Source organism: Eptatretus burgeri, chromosome 5 (genome assembly GCF_056783735.1).
Source record: "Eptatretus burgeri isolate ZD-2024b chromosome 5, Ebu_testis_v1, whole genome shotgun sequence".
NCBI classification, from domain to species: domain Eukaryota; kingdom Metazoa; phylum Chordata; class Myxini; order Myxiniformes; family Myxinidae; genus Eptatretus; species Eptatretus burgeri.
The window spans coordinates 91,244,165-91,257,703 of record NC_140965.1 but is presented as its reverse complement, the minus strand read 5'-3'; the positions used below and the strand labels follow the sequence as shown (position 1 = coordinate 91,257,703).

The 13,539-nt window shown below is 43.8% G+C and overlaps 1 protein-coding gene across 5 annotated transcripts in view; it reads left to right on the top strand.

Annotated features, from left to right (window-relative positions):
* The window catches only part of SGF29 (SAGA complex associated factor 29), a 33,709-nt gene extending 23,472 nt beyond the window's left edge, over nt 1-10,237 (top strand). For 4 of the 5 annotated variants that reach the window (XM_085882872.1, XM_085882868.1, XM_085882871.1 and 1 more), the window contains 2 exons: nt 4,777-4,939; nt 8,949-10,237. In XM_085882872.1, coding sequence (XP_085738998.1) covers nt 4,777-4,939; nt 8,949-9,077 — 292 coding nt within the window. In that variant the 3' untranslated portion in view covers nt 9,078-10,237. The remainder of the gene's footprint in view (nt 1-4,776; nt 4,940-8,948) is intronic. The other variant, XM_085882873.1, reaches the window with a different exon arrangement.
* The last annotated feature ends 3,302 nt before the right edge of the window (nt 10,238-13,539 follow it).

Genomic DNA, 13,539 nt, shown 5'->3' with positions numbered 1-13,539 from the left:
GCCCAAACCCGTTGTTTAGAGGGAATAAATGTCATTCATTCGGGCTGCGACCCTTTTAGATAGCCGTTTTTCTTTTACTATCTTTATTTTGGACCAGCCGCCATTACTACCACCACAACCACCACCAACCATGTCTCAACAGCCATCACACAACAACCACCAACCGCAACGCCGCTTCACAACAACAACAACGCCAACAGCCACGACCTTTACCGTCACATCTCGCTCTCGCAACCATCGCATCACCGCCATTCCCACGCCGCTTGTGGGCACCGATCCTGGACTCGTACAGGGCGCGCACCGAGCAGCGGGTGCAAAAACACCAGCCTTTCCGAGAAATCGGATCAAGAATGATTCACGCCCACTTCTGTTCCGTCCTATCAGCGAGCGTGGGGCGATTTGGCCCCGCCTCCAGGCGCGTCGGAGTATAATCGCTATATGCAGATTCGCGGATCAAGAATGATTCATGCCCACTTTTCCTCTGTCCAATGGGGAGCGTGGCTCCGCCCCCGAGCCGTTCCTGATCCAAAAATCTGCATATGATTTCTCCTGTCGCACTATAAAGCGCCGAGCGCGGAGCGAATCAGTGCAGTTGGATGGAGTTGAGAAGAGTGGAGAGTGGGAGAGTTGGAGAGTTGTGGCGGCGGTGAAGGCAGTTGAAAAAGAGTTTCTGAATCGCAGTTGGACAGAGTTGAGAAGAGAAAAGAGTTGGAGAGTTGTGGCGGCGGCGAAATCAGTCGAGAGAGTGTCTGTCGGGGTCCGGAGAGGCTGGAGAAGCCAAGAAGCTTTGTGGAGGTCGGCGCTCGTGTCAGAGTCGGGGAGCTGCGGAGAGGGGAGGCCGGTAACGCGATCGAGGTCGCAGTGGAGTCGCTCGTCGTGGGACCCAAGCCATCCAGATATCCTCTTTCCCCCGAGCATCAACAACCCCTCCCTGTTTCCCCCCGCGCTGAGATAGTGTGAGAAGGGGGCCCCGTTCCCACCCCATTCCAGGCAGTGCCAGCGAGGCCCGCGGAGTCGGGGCGCCGCCGCCATTTTGCGGCTCATCACCAGACGGGTAGGCTCGACGCGGTCTCTGCCCCAGGCCCGTCTGCCCCCTTGTCGATGAGGGTGGCCCCTTTTTCTTTTGCTTTGGAGTATATGTGTTGTCGGCGCCGTCTGTGAAGTAAAACTGTATAAGTGTTGCCGTGTGCTCGGTAGTCGGTAGTAGAGCTGCATTGTGTTTCTTTTGTTGCAATTGCTTTTGGTGCATAATTGTTGTGTTTCTTCTTTTGTTACATTTGCTTTTGGTGCATAATTGTTGTGATTGTATATGTGTGCTTTCCGTTTGCCGCGGAATAAATGTGCTTTATGTTGAACTGTTTTTCCCGTTTCGCTTCGTCTTTTCTTTTATTGAATCTCCATCTTACTTCACGTAAAGGGTTGGTCGTGGGCTAAAAACGCCCGATAATTAATCGGAACCGTCGAGGTTGACGATAACACTGCTCGGCTATCCCGATAGTACGGAACAGGTCGCTTAAAGTGGCCCGTGTCCGAAGTCGACCTGCGGCGAGGTGCGATCGCCCGGTCTACCCTCCGTGTGGGTACTTAGGTAGGTCGAATTTGGCGAACAACCCTATCCCACGCGGGGGGCCGATTGGCATGATCGTGGTGAGGCCGAAAGGCCCACCCGCGACTAGTTCCCAGCATTAGTCCGAGAGGGTCACGACGGGATTGTCCGTCCGGTGGGCGACGTGCCGCGATTCGAGTTACGTGGCCACTCGCACGCCGGCGGGCGCGAATCTGCAACAATATATATATATATATATATATATATATATATATATATATATATATATATATATATATATATATATATATATATATGTATATATATATCTTCCTCCCCTATCTACAACCCCGCTGGATATCTTCCTCCAACCCCACTGGACAACTTTATTTTATAATGTCCCCTTCCTTCGCTTTACTTTTCCCATTTTCCCATTTTTTCACATTCTCTGTCTTCTTTCACTCTTTATCCATTGCCCCCCTTTTCATCCTTTTCTTTTGTCCCAAAACCGTTTCGTTAGTCCCAATGTGTTCTTGCAGCACTACTTTTCTTCATGCTTTTTAACCACTCCTACCTCAACCCTGCCGGTAATGTGTGCCTGCATATTACGGAGCTCGGGATTCTGAAACAAAGCCCCCATTGCAGTGAGTGCAGAGGCATCACGGTTAACCTACTCGCCGGTATTCACCTACTCCTTAAGAGCTCTGAGCCTATTACCTGTGTGCTTCTGTTCCTCATGTTTACCCTCGTCGAAGAGAGGTCATTGCATTTGGGTGTGTTTGTCTGTCTGTCTGTTTGTCTGCACAGAACTTTCATGTTTTTCTCCGCAACCGCTTGGCGGATTGAGACGAAATTTTCACGGTAGGTGCGACTGCTCTTTTAAAATGTTTTAATGATAATTATCATGTCATAGGTCACGTGGTATCGCAGCCATGTTGGAAAAACGGAAAAACTTTCGACCTCTATCTCTGAAACCGTACCAAGGAAAAAATTGAAACTTGTCACGTGACAAGTACTCCTCATGGGGAATGAGTGTGATTTTTTGATGTCATAGGTGCCGTGGTTATGATGTCATCATTGCATATGTAAAACGCTACGTCTGATCAATATGAAAATTTTTGAGGGTCATCTTGGGATAAAATGATCTGCAGGAAAAAAATTTGATGATGTCATCGGTCATGTGATTCAGCAGCCATATTGTTTTAATTTTTAAAAACCTTCAAAAATCTTCTTCTCTGAAGTGGCTGAACAGATCAAAGCGAAACTCTACACCTATGACCGGCCTATCCATGACGAACAAAAGGTTCACACATATGATGTCAAAGGTCATATGGTTTGGCAGCCATATTGGATTTACCCTAAAACCAATTAAAAAAAATATTCTCCAGAAAGGCGAGACAAATCGAGGGGAAATTTCACACAAATGTTTCCCAAGCCATGGGTGTACAAGTTTGTGAAGGAATAATTGATAGGTCTCATGGTTTGGAAGCCATATTGGATTGAAGAAAAATATTTAAATAATATTTTCTCTGGAACCACTTAATCAATCGATGTGAAACTTCAAATTTATGATCTCGTGCTGATGGGGAATGCATATTTTAAACTTCAACTTGATCGGATGCATGGTCTGGCATCCAGAATTATTTAATTTTTTGATATAGGTTCTTCTTTTGATTTTTTTTTTTTGACTAAAGCTCACTTGGCTGTGCCTGGATGGGTTCGAGGGTAGACGAATAGCAGCTGAACTATGAATCCTATCTAGGTTCCTCCTGATGACGTCATTTTTGCTTGGTGTGGTTCCTTCTGATTACTGTAATGTAGGACTGTACCTATTTGGTCTAACATTTGATATGAATTGCATTTATTTAAATCCCATTCTGAATTTAGTTGAATAATAATAATAATAAAAAGTCATGGGTCAGGGTCAGGTGTCCGATCAAAGTGGGGTTGCATCAAAGTGGGACGTCTTGGAACCCGGTCATCACCCCCAGTGGGGGCATAAAGTGGCAGTTCTAATTATGTCTCATTAATTATGTAACACATCATTACACAAATGCCACACAAAAGAAGTTCTGGTGATGGTCTGCAATCTCTGATTGCCCTTTTTCCTGTTTTTTTTTCTTTCTCGCTTACATTGTCGAGGCTCGTATGAGAGCTAACACACAGATCGTACAACAAGGGGAGCAGGAGAAAAGAGGGGTGGAGATGGAAGGAAAAAAAACAGTGTGGAACAGATGCATGAGGAGATGTGTGGAAGGGAGAGGGATGGGGCAGAGTACACATGGTAAACAATATGGACACTACAGGGACTTTCAGGTCCTTACATGACAGGGACTTTCAGGAAGGAAAGCAGGGAATTTGATGGAGGTGGGTTTGGGGTGGATTAACGGGGGTAGAAAACATCATGGTTTTGGATGGGGTAAGATAAGAGATGGTGGTGAACAGCTGTTTTGAAGACATGGAGGGAAGAGTGGGATTGAAGAGAATGTGGGAGTTTGTTGCATAGGTGCGGAAAAAGAGGAATGAAAGAGTGAAGGTGAGCAGTTATTATTGGTTTTGGTCGTTTTACTAGAAGGGGGTTGCTAGCGGTTCTTGAGCGCCCTGCGGAAATATGGGGGGGGGGGGTGGACATGTCGCAGACAGAGCAGGGGGGGCGAGGCCGGAGAGGAGACGGTAGAAGACAGAAAGACCACCGACCTGCCTGCGGTGAGAGAGTGAGAGCCCCAAAGACTCAGCCTCATCGCAGGAAATACCAATGATCCTAAATGCCTTGGTTTTCACAGCATGAAACTGAGAAAGGTGAGAAGCAGGAGCACCAGCCCAGAAGGGAAAGCAGTACTCCATCAGGCTGTGGAAGAAAGCTTTGTATGTGGTCAGGAGCTCAGGTGTGCCAAGGAAGGACTTTGCATAACGGAGGATGCCCAGTTGGCGACTGGCTCTGGAGGCCAGCTCTTTTTTCAATGATGATTGTTAAGTAAGGAAGTACCATGTACCAGTTCAAGTCTTTGGTATGACTCAGCCAGGGTCGAGTTTGAACCGGCAACCTCCCAGCTTCAGTGTGGATGCTCTAACCATTATGCTACTGATTCTGGTTTAATTTTTTTTTTTTGAAGTACCACGACTTTCTTCGAATTGTTTTTCTGATTATTATCATTCACTCAAAAATATCCTTTGAAGGATCTATAATCACTTCTTATTTCTCTTCCTTCTTTGCATTTTCTTTCTTCAAGACGTCACGTGCTGAGCCGCCGGAGGGTAATCCCACTGCCTCAGTGGAAGGCCAACCCTGAGACTGATCCTGGTGCTTTATTTCCTTCCCAACAGCTTGTTCTCGCACTTTATCCCCAAACTACCTGCTTCTATCGTGCCCTCATTCATACCCCTCCTCGTCGGGTAAGCACTGCCTTGGAATCTTTACTAAATATCGCTGCCTCACCTTACTTGTGAGCCATCCTGGAATATCTTGATAAGTCCTGTATTTTACTTTCCTATTCTGCAGTTGCAAGACAGAGGAATTAAATGCTGTTCTCACACTCTATCCATGTTGGCTCCCAGGTGCAGTATTAGAATACTACACCTGGTAGCATGCGCAAATATATCTAATTTTACAGATTATTGGCAGCACTTTCGCATGTGTAGCTCATGCTATGAAGATCTGGATGTCTTGAATAACATGCTTTTATTTAAGAATTTGCATTGCAATCTACTTGTGAATTTTATTCCTTTTTTGAGGATTAAAAATGATTCAAACAAGTACACATAATGAACAAGTCAGCCTTCTACTTACAGGGTTATCAGTGTTATTACAATCATTTTATATTTGTTTAAAACGTTTGGTGTTGAAGCTCGCTGATGATCGCTCTCAAAATTCTCAAATGCCCTCGTGGTCTCGTCTCATCTTGGTTGAGTCGGAATATGCACGCTAACTGTACTCTGCAAACTTTATAAAGAGTATGGTCGCTGGGCATGAAACACGGCAGTGAAATTGATAATTAAAATTCTTCAGTTTATTATTAAATGGATCTAGTGACCTTGTTGCTGTTTCATCATCTTGCTGGTTCCAGTCAGCAATTGTTCTTGGGAAAAGGCTGAACAAGTGTATGTCTTTCTTGACCAGTTGTCACGTTATTTTTTAACTCATCTTCTCATTTTGTTGATCCGTTGCACCATGCAAGTTGTAGCATACTTTTTATTCCAATTTCTCCATTGCTGATTTGGTACATCATTTGTAGTCCCTCCTCTCCACTCAAGTGTTTTCCACTCCATGGCTTTCAGATTTTCAGAAACGTTACTCTAACGTAGTGGTTCCCAAAGTGGGTGATATCGCCCCTCTGGGAGCGTTGGGAGGATCTAAGGGGGCGATAAGGGAAAAGGGGGGGTACGGGGGTGCTCAGTAGCAAGAAGGGCGGCTGAGGATTTGACAGGCTAAATTCAACAACTCGACAATTGATAAAGCTTACATGTAAAAGCATAATGGTTTTGGTTATACAGGGCCCTGACGTGAGTGCTTAGAAGGAGAATGTCTCCTGAACAAACCCTAACTCACCAATCCTCCCTGACTTCACTCGTCATTGCTCAGTGCCCATTTCATAGCTGGCGTCATTGCTCATCATTGCTCCTCAGACTATAATTTGACTCCAGAATTTTGGGTGTAAAATTTGATTTAGTCGAGATCACATTTACCTCGTATTTTGCATTATCAATTTTGAGTGAGTGCCTCCAAAAGATGGCCCCTCCAGATTTTCATACCTGGCAACGCCACTGTTAACAGCGAACCTTTTTGTGTTCATATGTGACATGTCAGTGTGGAAGATTCCGGAATCATCCCTCCATTCGTCGTCACCAGAAGACAGACCAGGGCAGCCAGACGCATACCAGCGACGAAATGAGGCCAGACTAGCGTCAAGCAGACCAGACCAGCGTCGAGAGATGTGTTCCGAGAACCAGACCAGCACCAGCGAGATGGGATCAGACCACACGCTCGAGCTGACGGGGCGCAATTATTTGTTCTTTTTTTGTCCCCTTCTCGGGCGCGGTCCGCTCATGCGTGGCCTACCCTCATTCGGCAGACCGCGTGTCGAGGCTCCACCTTCTTGCAAAGGACCGCCCTGGCTCTGATCCGCTCATCGCCCATTCGCCGACAGGGGCGCCAAGTCGACTGATTGGACCGGGGGGGGGGGGGCGTGACGACAATCGCGGCCGACCGCCCCTCAAACAAGAAGAGGAATATGGTCCTGCGTGGGCTACGCCTATTGGTCGACCGTCGGCAACCTCGCTCACATCCCCCGGATTGGGCGAGAGACGTCAGGTCCTTGTGAACTCCGCCCACGTACGTGCTGACACGCACATGTGCAATGGTGCCGGTGGAGGATGGTGGAAGGAAGCGAAGGCAGATGTCATCGGTGTTGTTGTTGTTGTTATAAAAATCCTAACTATCAAAACAACTCCGCAGCGCATGAACATCCAATTCCCACTAGACTAGGGACGGGACCCTAACTAGAAACACATACTTATCGAAATAACTAAGCTACGGGGACGGCTGTCTGTCTGTGTGCACAAGGCTTCCAAATTCGTAACAATATCATATGATTGGTTTGTACCAATCACGGGCAACCTATTGTGTTCTGATTTCGTTATTGTGGTATTTAATTTCGGCCAATCATGGTATTTATGAGCTGAGATGAGTCATTGTTTGCATTCGTGGGTACGATTACCTCACATTATGAGCCATTTGTTGTTTCTCACGCACCGTTGATTGTAGTAATCAGACTAGCAAACAGGAACGAAGCAAAATTTAACTAGAACTACGTTGTCGATGGCACACCATCACATATTCCCACGCGCACTGCTTTGTCCCATTAACGCTAGGTGAAATTTTATCTCGCAAAATGGATTGACTATTCTTTTCTATTTTATGTGCTTTATGACCAAAGACTTACTATGTTTACTAAATCAGAAGTCATTGCAAGCATGTCAACATTTCATGAAACATTAATTTAACACTGTCCAGCAATATAGAACTGTGCATCAATTTAATCATAGGAATGAACTGTGTATAATATTAATTATAATTATTCATAATCAATTAGATAAATACAGTAAAACCTGTGACTGTTTGTCACTCATGGGGGCCACAAAAGTAAGTTCTTTATAAAAGAATTTACCATGTGCAATGGTAAATACACTTAAAAATAAAAATCAGCCCCCATGACCCCACCCCCTCTGGCCCGGCCCCTGGGGGTCATATCAAAAATCCGACAGTGTTGTGCACGTCCCCATACATATATCTACTATGTCCCAAAGTTTCAAGTTCCTATCTCAAACGGTGTAGGAGGAGCTATTTTGACCACCTATCCACTAAGCACCCCCTACCCCCAAGCACCCTCTGATCATCATGTGTTTAAAAAATATGTTGTTAAATGTAGAACTCATGAATATGTTTGATTTAAAAAGCTATGACAATTTTTTTTATCGACCCCCATGACTCCAACCCCTCTGGCCCGGCCCCTAGGGGTCATATCAAAAATCCGAAAGTGTTGTGCACGTCCCCATACATATATCTACTATGTCCCAAAGTTTCAAGTTCCTATCTCAAACGGTGTAGGAGGAGCTATTTTGACCACCTATCCACTAAGCACCCCCTACCCCCAAGCACCCTCTGATCATCATGTGTTTAAAAAATATGTTGTTAAATGTAGAACTCATGAATATGTTTGATTTAAAAAGCTATGACAATTTTTTTTTATCGACCCCCATGACTCCAACCCCTCTGGCCCGGCCCCTAGGGGTCATATCAAAAATCCGAAAGTGTTGTGCACGTCCCCATACATATATCTACTATGTCCCAAAGTTTCAAGTTCCTATCTCAAACGGTGTAGGAGGAGCTATTTTGACCACCTATCCACTAAGCACCCCCTACCCCCCAAGCACCCTCTGATCATCATGTGTTTAAAAAATATGTTGTTAAATGTAGAACTCATGAATATGTTTGATTTAAAAAGCTATGACAATTTTTTTTATCGACCCCCATGACTCCAACCCCTCTGGCCCGGCCCCTAGGGGTCATATCAAAAATCCGAAAGTGTTGTGCACTTCCCCATACATATATCTACTATGTCCCAAATTTTCAAGTTCCTATTTCAAACGGTGAAGGAGGAGTTACAGGGTAAGACGGACGGACGGCAGAGACAATCGCAATATTCCCGCTTTTCTTCAAAAGTGTGGGAATAAAAATGAATCTTCATAGCAGAGGAAATGACATATGGAGATCCTGTAATATAGATCTTCAAGTTCTGGTAGACACATATCATAGGAAGGTTGCTTCTTGTGTAATGGCTTTAGTTTGTGAGTTAATTGTTGAAATGAGCTTATTATTTAAAAAAAAAAATCACTCTTTTGACAGCCTCAGGATGACTACCTGGTGTTGTTTGAGGACACATCATACCCAGATGGATACTCACCACCTCTGACCGTTGCCCAACGTTATGTTGTCACCTGCAAGGAGAACAAGAAAGGAGGGGGCAGAGCCTAGAGCATTCTTGGTTTTGGCTGAAAAGAGGACCAGCAATACAACGACATTTTCTGATGGTTTCATCGGAATTTTCAGTGTATGTACTGTAAAAGTGTGATTTCCAATGATTTAGTCCTTCACTTTCTTGTGAAGGATGCTTTTTGGCCTGTGTTGAATTTTAATTTGCAATGTGGATCGGGGTTTTTCACAAAAATATCTATTGTTTGAGCCATGTGACAATTTTTATCACATTTAATGGAAGAGCTGGTGAGATATTTTTCTTTGACTACCGGCACACATTTTCTCATCCAGACGAGGGAGTGGTAAAACCCTGCTTAACGTCCACTATATCTCATTCCTGCGATGTCTGTTTTTTTATTATTATTATTCATCAATATAATACCAATTAGAAGTCCGTTTTTCATAAATAAATGAGATATAAAATGTGTGATTTCTGTTACTTTAATTAACTAGAAGGGCACTCGGTGGAGCGCCTACCTCCGCCACGCAATGCTTGATCCACGAGAACATATCGGGCCCAAAACATTGTTGAAATATCGCGATATATATATATATATATATATATATATATATATATATATATATATATATATATATATATATATATATATATATATATATAGCTTTTGAGCCCTATCTATCAACGGTGAAGAATCACTTTTAAAATTCTAGTGTCCAGATCCAGATCTTCACAAAAATCGAATGATTTTGTCCTTGTAACAAATACCCAACCTGTCCACAAAATTCCATCTGAATCCATCCACAACTCTAAGATATTCTGTACACAAACAGACAGACAAACGGGTGAAAACATAACCTCCTTCACCTTCGGTGGCGGAGGTAATTATGGTTCCCCAGTGCTCTGTTGGCACCTGTGAAGTGAATCATTCAGATTATGTATTCAAAAAATAACTCACTAAAAAAAATTAACATTTACATTTTTGAGGATTTAAAAAATTCAAAATAATCTCAAGAACACAAAAATATTTCAGCAGTCAAGCAATTCTATGCCATTTCTGCTGTAGAATAGCATTTGGGCTATTGTCTGGTTAGAATATCGACATGGACATCACATCTGGTGGGTTTTTTCTCAATAATATTCAGCTGTTCATATGATTATCTACAATGGTCTGGAAAAATAAAACATTTTGTGTGACTAACATTGACATGTGACTTCTAAGACACCATGGCTAAGCCCAACCAGGAGCCTCCTGATTCACCCTTAACCACAACCTAATTGAACCATTGCAGCAAGATCCACAAGGCAATATAAATGATCCATCATCCATTGGGATCATACTCTGTGCAGAGCATTGGTGTGCCTTAGGCCTAAGTCACATTTGCTCTATGGCGAGGATACGGCGGCCGTACGCCCTCTGAATTGACAGAAACGTGCGGCGACTGCAGAGTTTCTGAGGTGGCCTCAGGGTGGCCCTACGCCGTATGGCTATATTTTACAGGCCTGGGGTCGCCGTGGAATTATAGCGCGGAGTTGTAACTTTTTTCATTTCTACGTTGGCCGTAGCAATTCGACAAGCCGAAAAAAAAAGAAGTGGTAAAAAAAAAAGAACCCACTCGTTACCGTCCGTCTGGCCGCACGTTCGCCTTAGGGCCCCCCTGCGGTCACCTTCCGGGCACCTTGAGGCTACCTTGCGTCTGCCTTGAAAATTCTATGGTTGCCGCAGGGACGCCCTAAGGTCACCGTGCGACATCAAATCAAAGACCGTACGGCGCCCCCACGTTTTTGGTCTCCACAATTTGTAAATACGCCTTGCGGCTCCCCGAAAAAAAAACAAAAAACATATGTGACTACTACATTGTGTGACCGTGGAAATACTGCGGCCGCAATATAATTGCTAGTGGCCATAGATTTTGGAGACCCCATGGCCGCCATGGCAAATGTGACTTTGGCCTAAGCAGTCTCCTTGGCTATTGGGCACAATCCTGGACGGGTCGCCACTCCGACACAGGATACCAGCATGCTCGCACTCATTTTGCCGACCTCGGAAGGATGACAGGCAGGGTCAACCCCACCTGGTATTAATTCAACAGCCGAGTGGGATTTGAACTCAGGATCCTGGGATCCCAAGCCCACCACCTTAACCATTAAGCCAACACCAAGCATATATTCAAGCGATGTGACCAAGAAAATTACAAGATATATCTGATAAAGATTTCTCATATCACTACATTTGGAAAACAAAACAATCTTTAAGTGAGTGTATATTCTTTTGCAGAACAAGATAAGAGAATGATAATAGGAGCAACAAACAAACAAAAATGATGAAAGCAATATTGAGCTGTACCTACGGAATGACAAAAGTATCTCACGTTAAATATCTGCCAAAATATATGGAGCGTGATAAAGCGCTCCCACCCAATCTCAAATGGACACGAGTCCCTTACATGCGCAGACTAAAATGTCACCTCCAAGGCTTCAACCTGGCCACTTGTATCAAAATGCAGAAATTTAAGGTCATCATTGGTTAAACATCAAACAGAGTTACCTATCCTAATTCCAGGCTTATTTGCCCTCATTTTGAAGGCACCTTTTTTAATTAAAAAAAAAAAATCAAAACATTTCAACGGCTTGGGATGTGCACCTTGAACCCGTGGCCAAAGGACATAATCCAACAAGACTGTCCCGTTGACACACACATGCCCCTCAGCCCAAAGGCTGAACCACATGGTCAATCAAGCACACACATCCTAACCCCAAAGGTCCAGAATACATGGTCACACAGTTGGACCCATCCATAGGAGTGATTTCCCATGACTTCAACGGCATGCCATCCTGAATTTGGGCTTACTTACCCTCAGGATAGCACACCGTTTCAACATCTAACCACTGATGCCCACAGTCGTTTAAATGCAATTCGCACCCTCTGGCTGTAATGGTGACCATCAGCCACAGATTATCTCTCCCATGGTAAAACTGCATAATCTGCATGGAGCAAAAGCCTGTCTGCCACCTAGACGATTGTTCCTGCCAATGCAAAAAAAAAAAACAGAAGGCAAGTGCCATCGGTGGAGATGTAGCCCAAAATGTGTGGAGCGTGACAACGCGCTCCCACCCGATCTCAAGTGGATGTGAGTCCCGTAGATGTGCAGAATAGAACTGTGATAAATCGCTTTCCTGACGGGGGTATTAAGGGAAGGGAGAGAGAGGAGAGGGAGAGAGAGAGGAGATAGAGGAGGAAGGGAGGAGAGAGAGAGAGAGGAGGGATGGGAGGGGAGAGGACGAAGGGAAGGGAGAGAAGAGGACAGCAGGAGGAGGGAGGGGAAGCTAGGAAGGGGGGAAAGGTGGAGAGAGCGACGCCTCACCAAACGTTGCTGTACACTGCGGGAGGGAGGAGTGTGACGAGGGGGTGTGAGAGAGAGGGAGAGAGAGAGACAGAAAGAGAGTTGGGGTGGGGGGGGAGAAAGGTGAGGGGTGGAGGTGGGGTTAGTAAAGAGAATGATATGTTATGTTTAATGACTGAATACACACACCAAAAAAAATCTCATATCAGAACAGCTGTACACACAACGACAAAACAAAGTTTGTAAAGTAATCCGCTGGCACTTCTGCAACAACTTTGATATCCCAGTTCCAGAGAATTTGTGAGAACACGAACCAAAAGCCATCATTTAAAACATGGAAGTACCGCTCACAAACGACCTAATGATTCCATTGAGCATGAACATCGAAAACAACGCATTGCGACCAAAAAAAAAAGAGAAGAAGGCATTGCAAATTGAGGTGAACCCTTTGATGCAGGGAATGGGCCTCCCAGGCCCGGCAAGGTTTTTGTTTTGCTATAACTATGTTGTATAATATTTTTTTTGCATGAGCCTCATTCTATGCTCATAACTTACTTACAAATAGTTCTGTGGTTTAAATATATAAAAATTTCATTCAGGTTCGAGGGAAAATCTGTTGACAATGTTGTGTATATATATATATATATATATATATATATATATATATATATATATATATATACATACATATATATATATATATATATATATATATATATATATATATATATATATATATATATATATATATATATGATAGAAGGATCAGTGCATCAACATTTTTGAGCAAATACTCCTCCATGAGCTTCAATTTGATGGAGAAAAAAAAAGTAAAAATATTGAAAAACTAATTTTTTGGGGGGAAAAAATAAAATTACATTACCTGTACAAAACAAGATTCTTCCAAATATTAGGATCAATGAATCAACTTTTATGAGCAAATACACATCCAAGAATATCAACTATTATTGAAAAATGATAAGAAAGAAAAAAAATACAAAAAAGGAAAGAAACTAGAACGGGCACTCAGTAGAGCGCATACCTTCGCCAACGCTACATTCCCCCCCCCCCCCCAGAAACCGTTGATTGTGAGGGTATTTAATCCCATACCACATCTGCCATCTCATATATGTTATGATGGCTTAAAAACATTAAATTT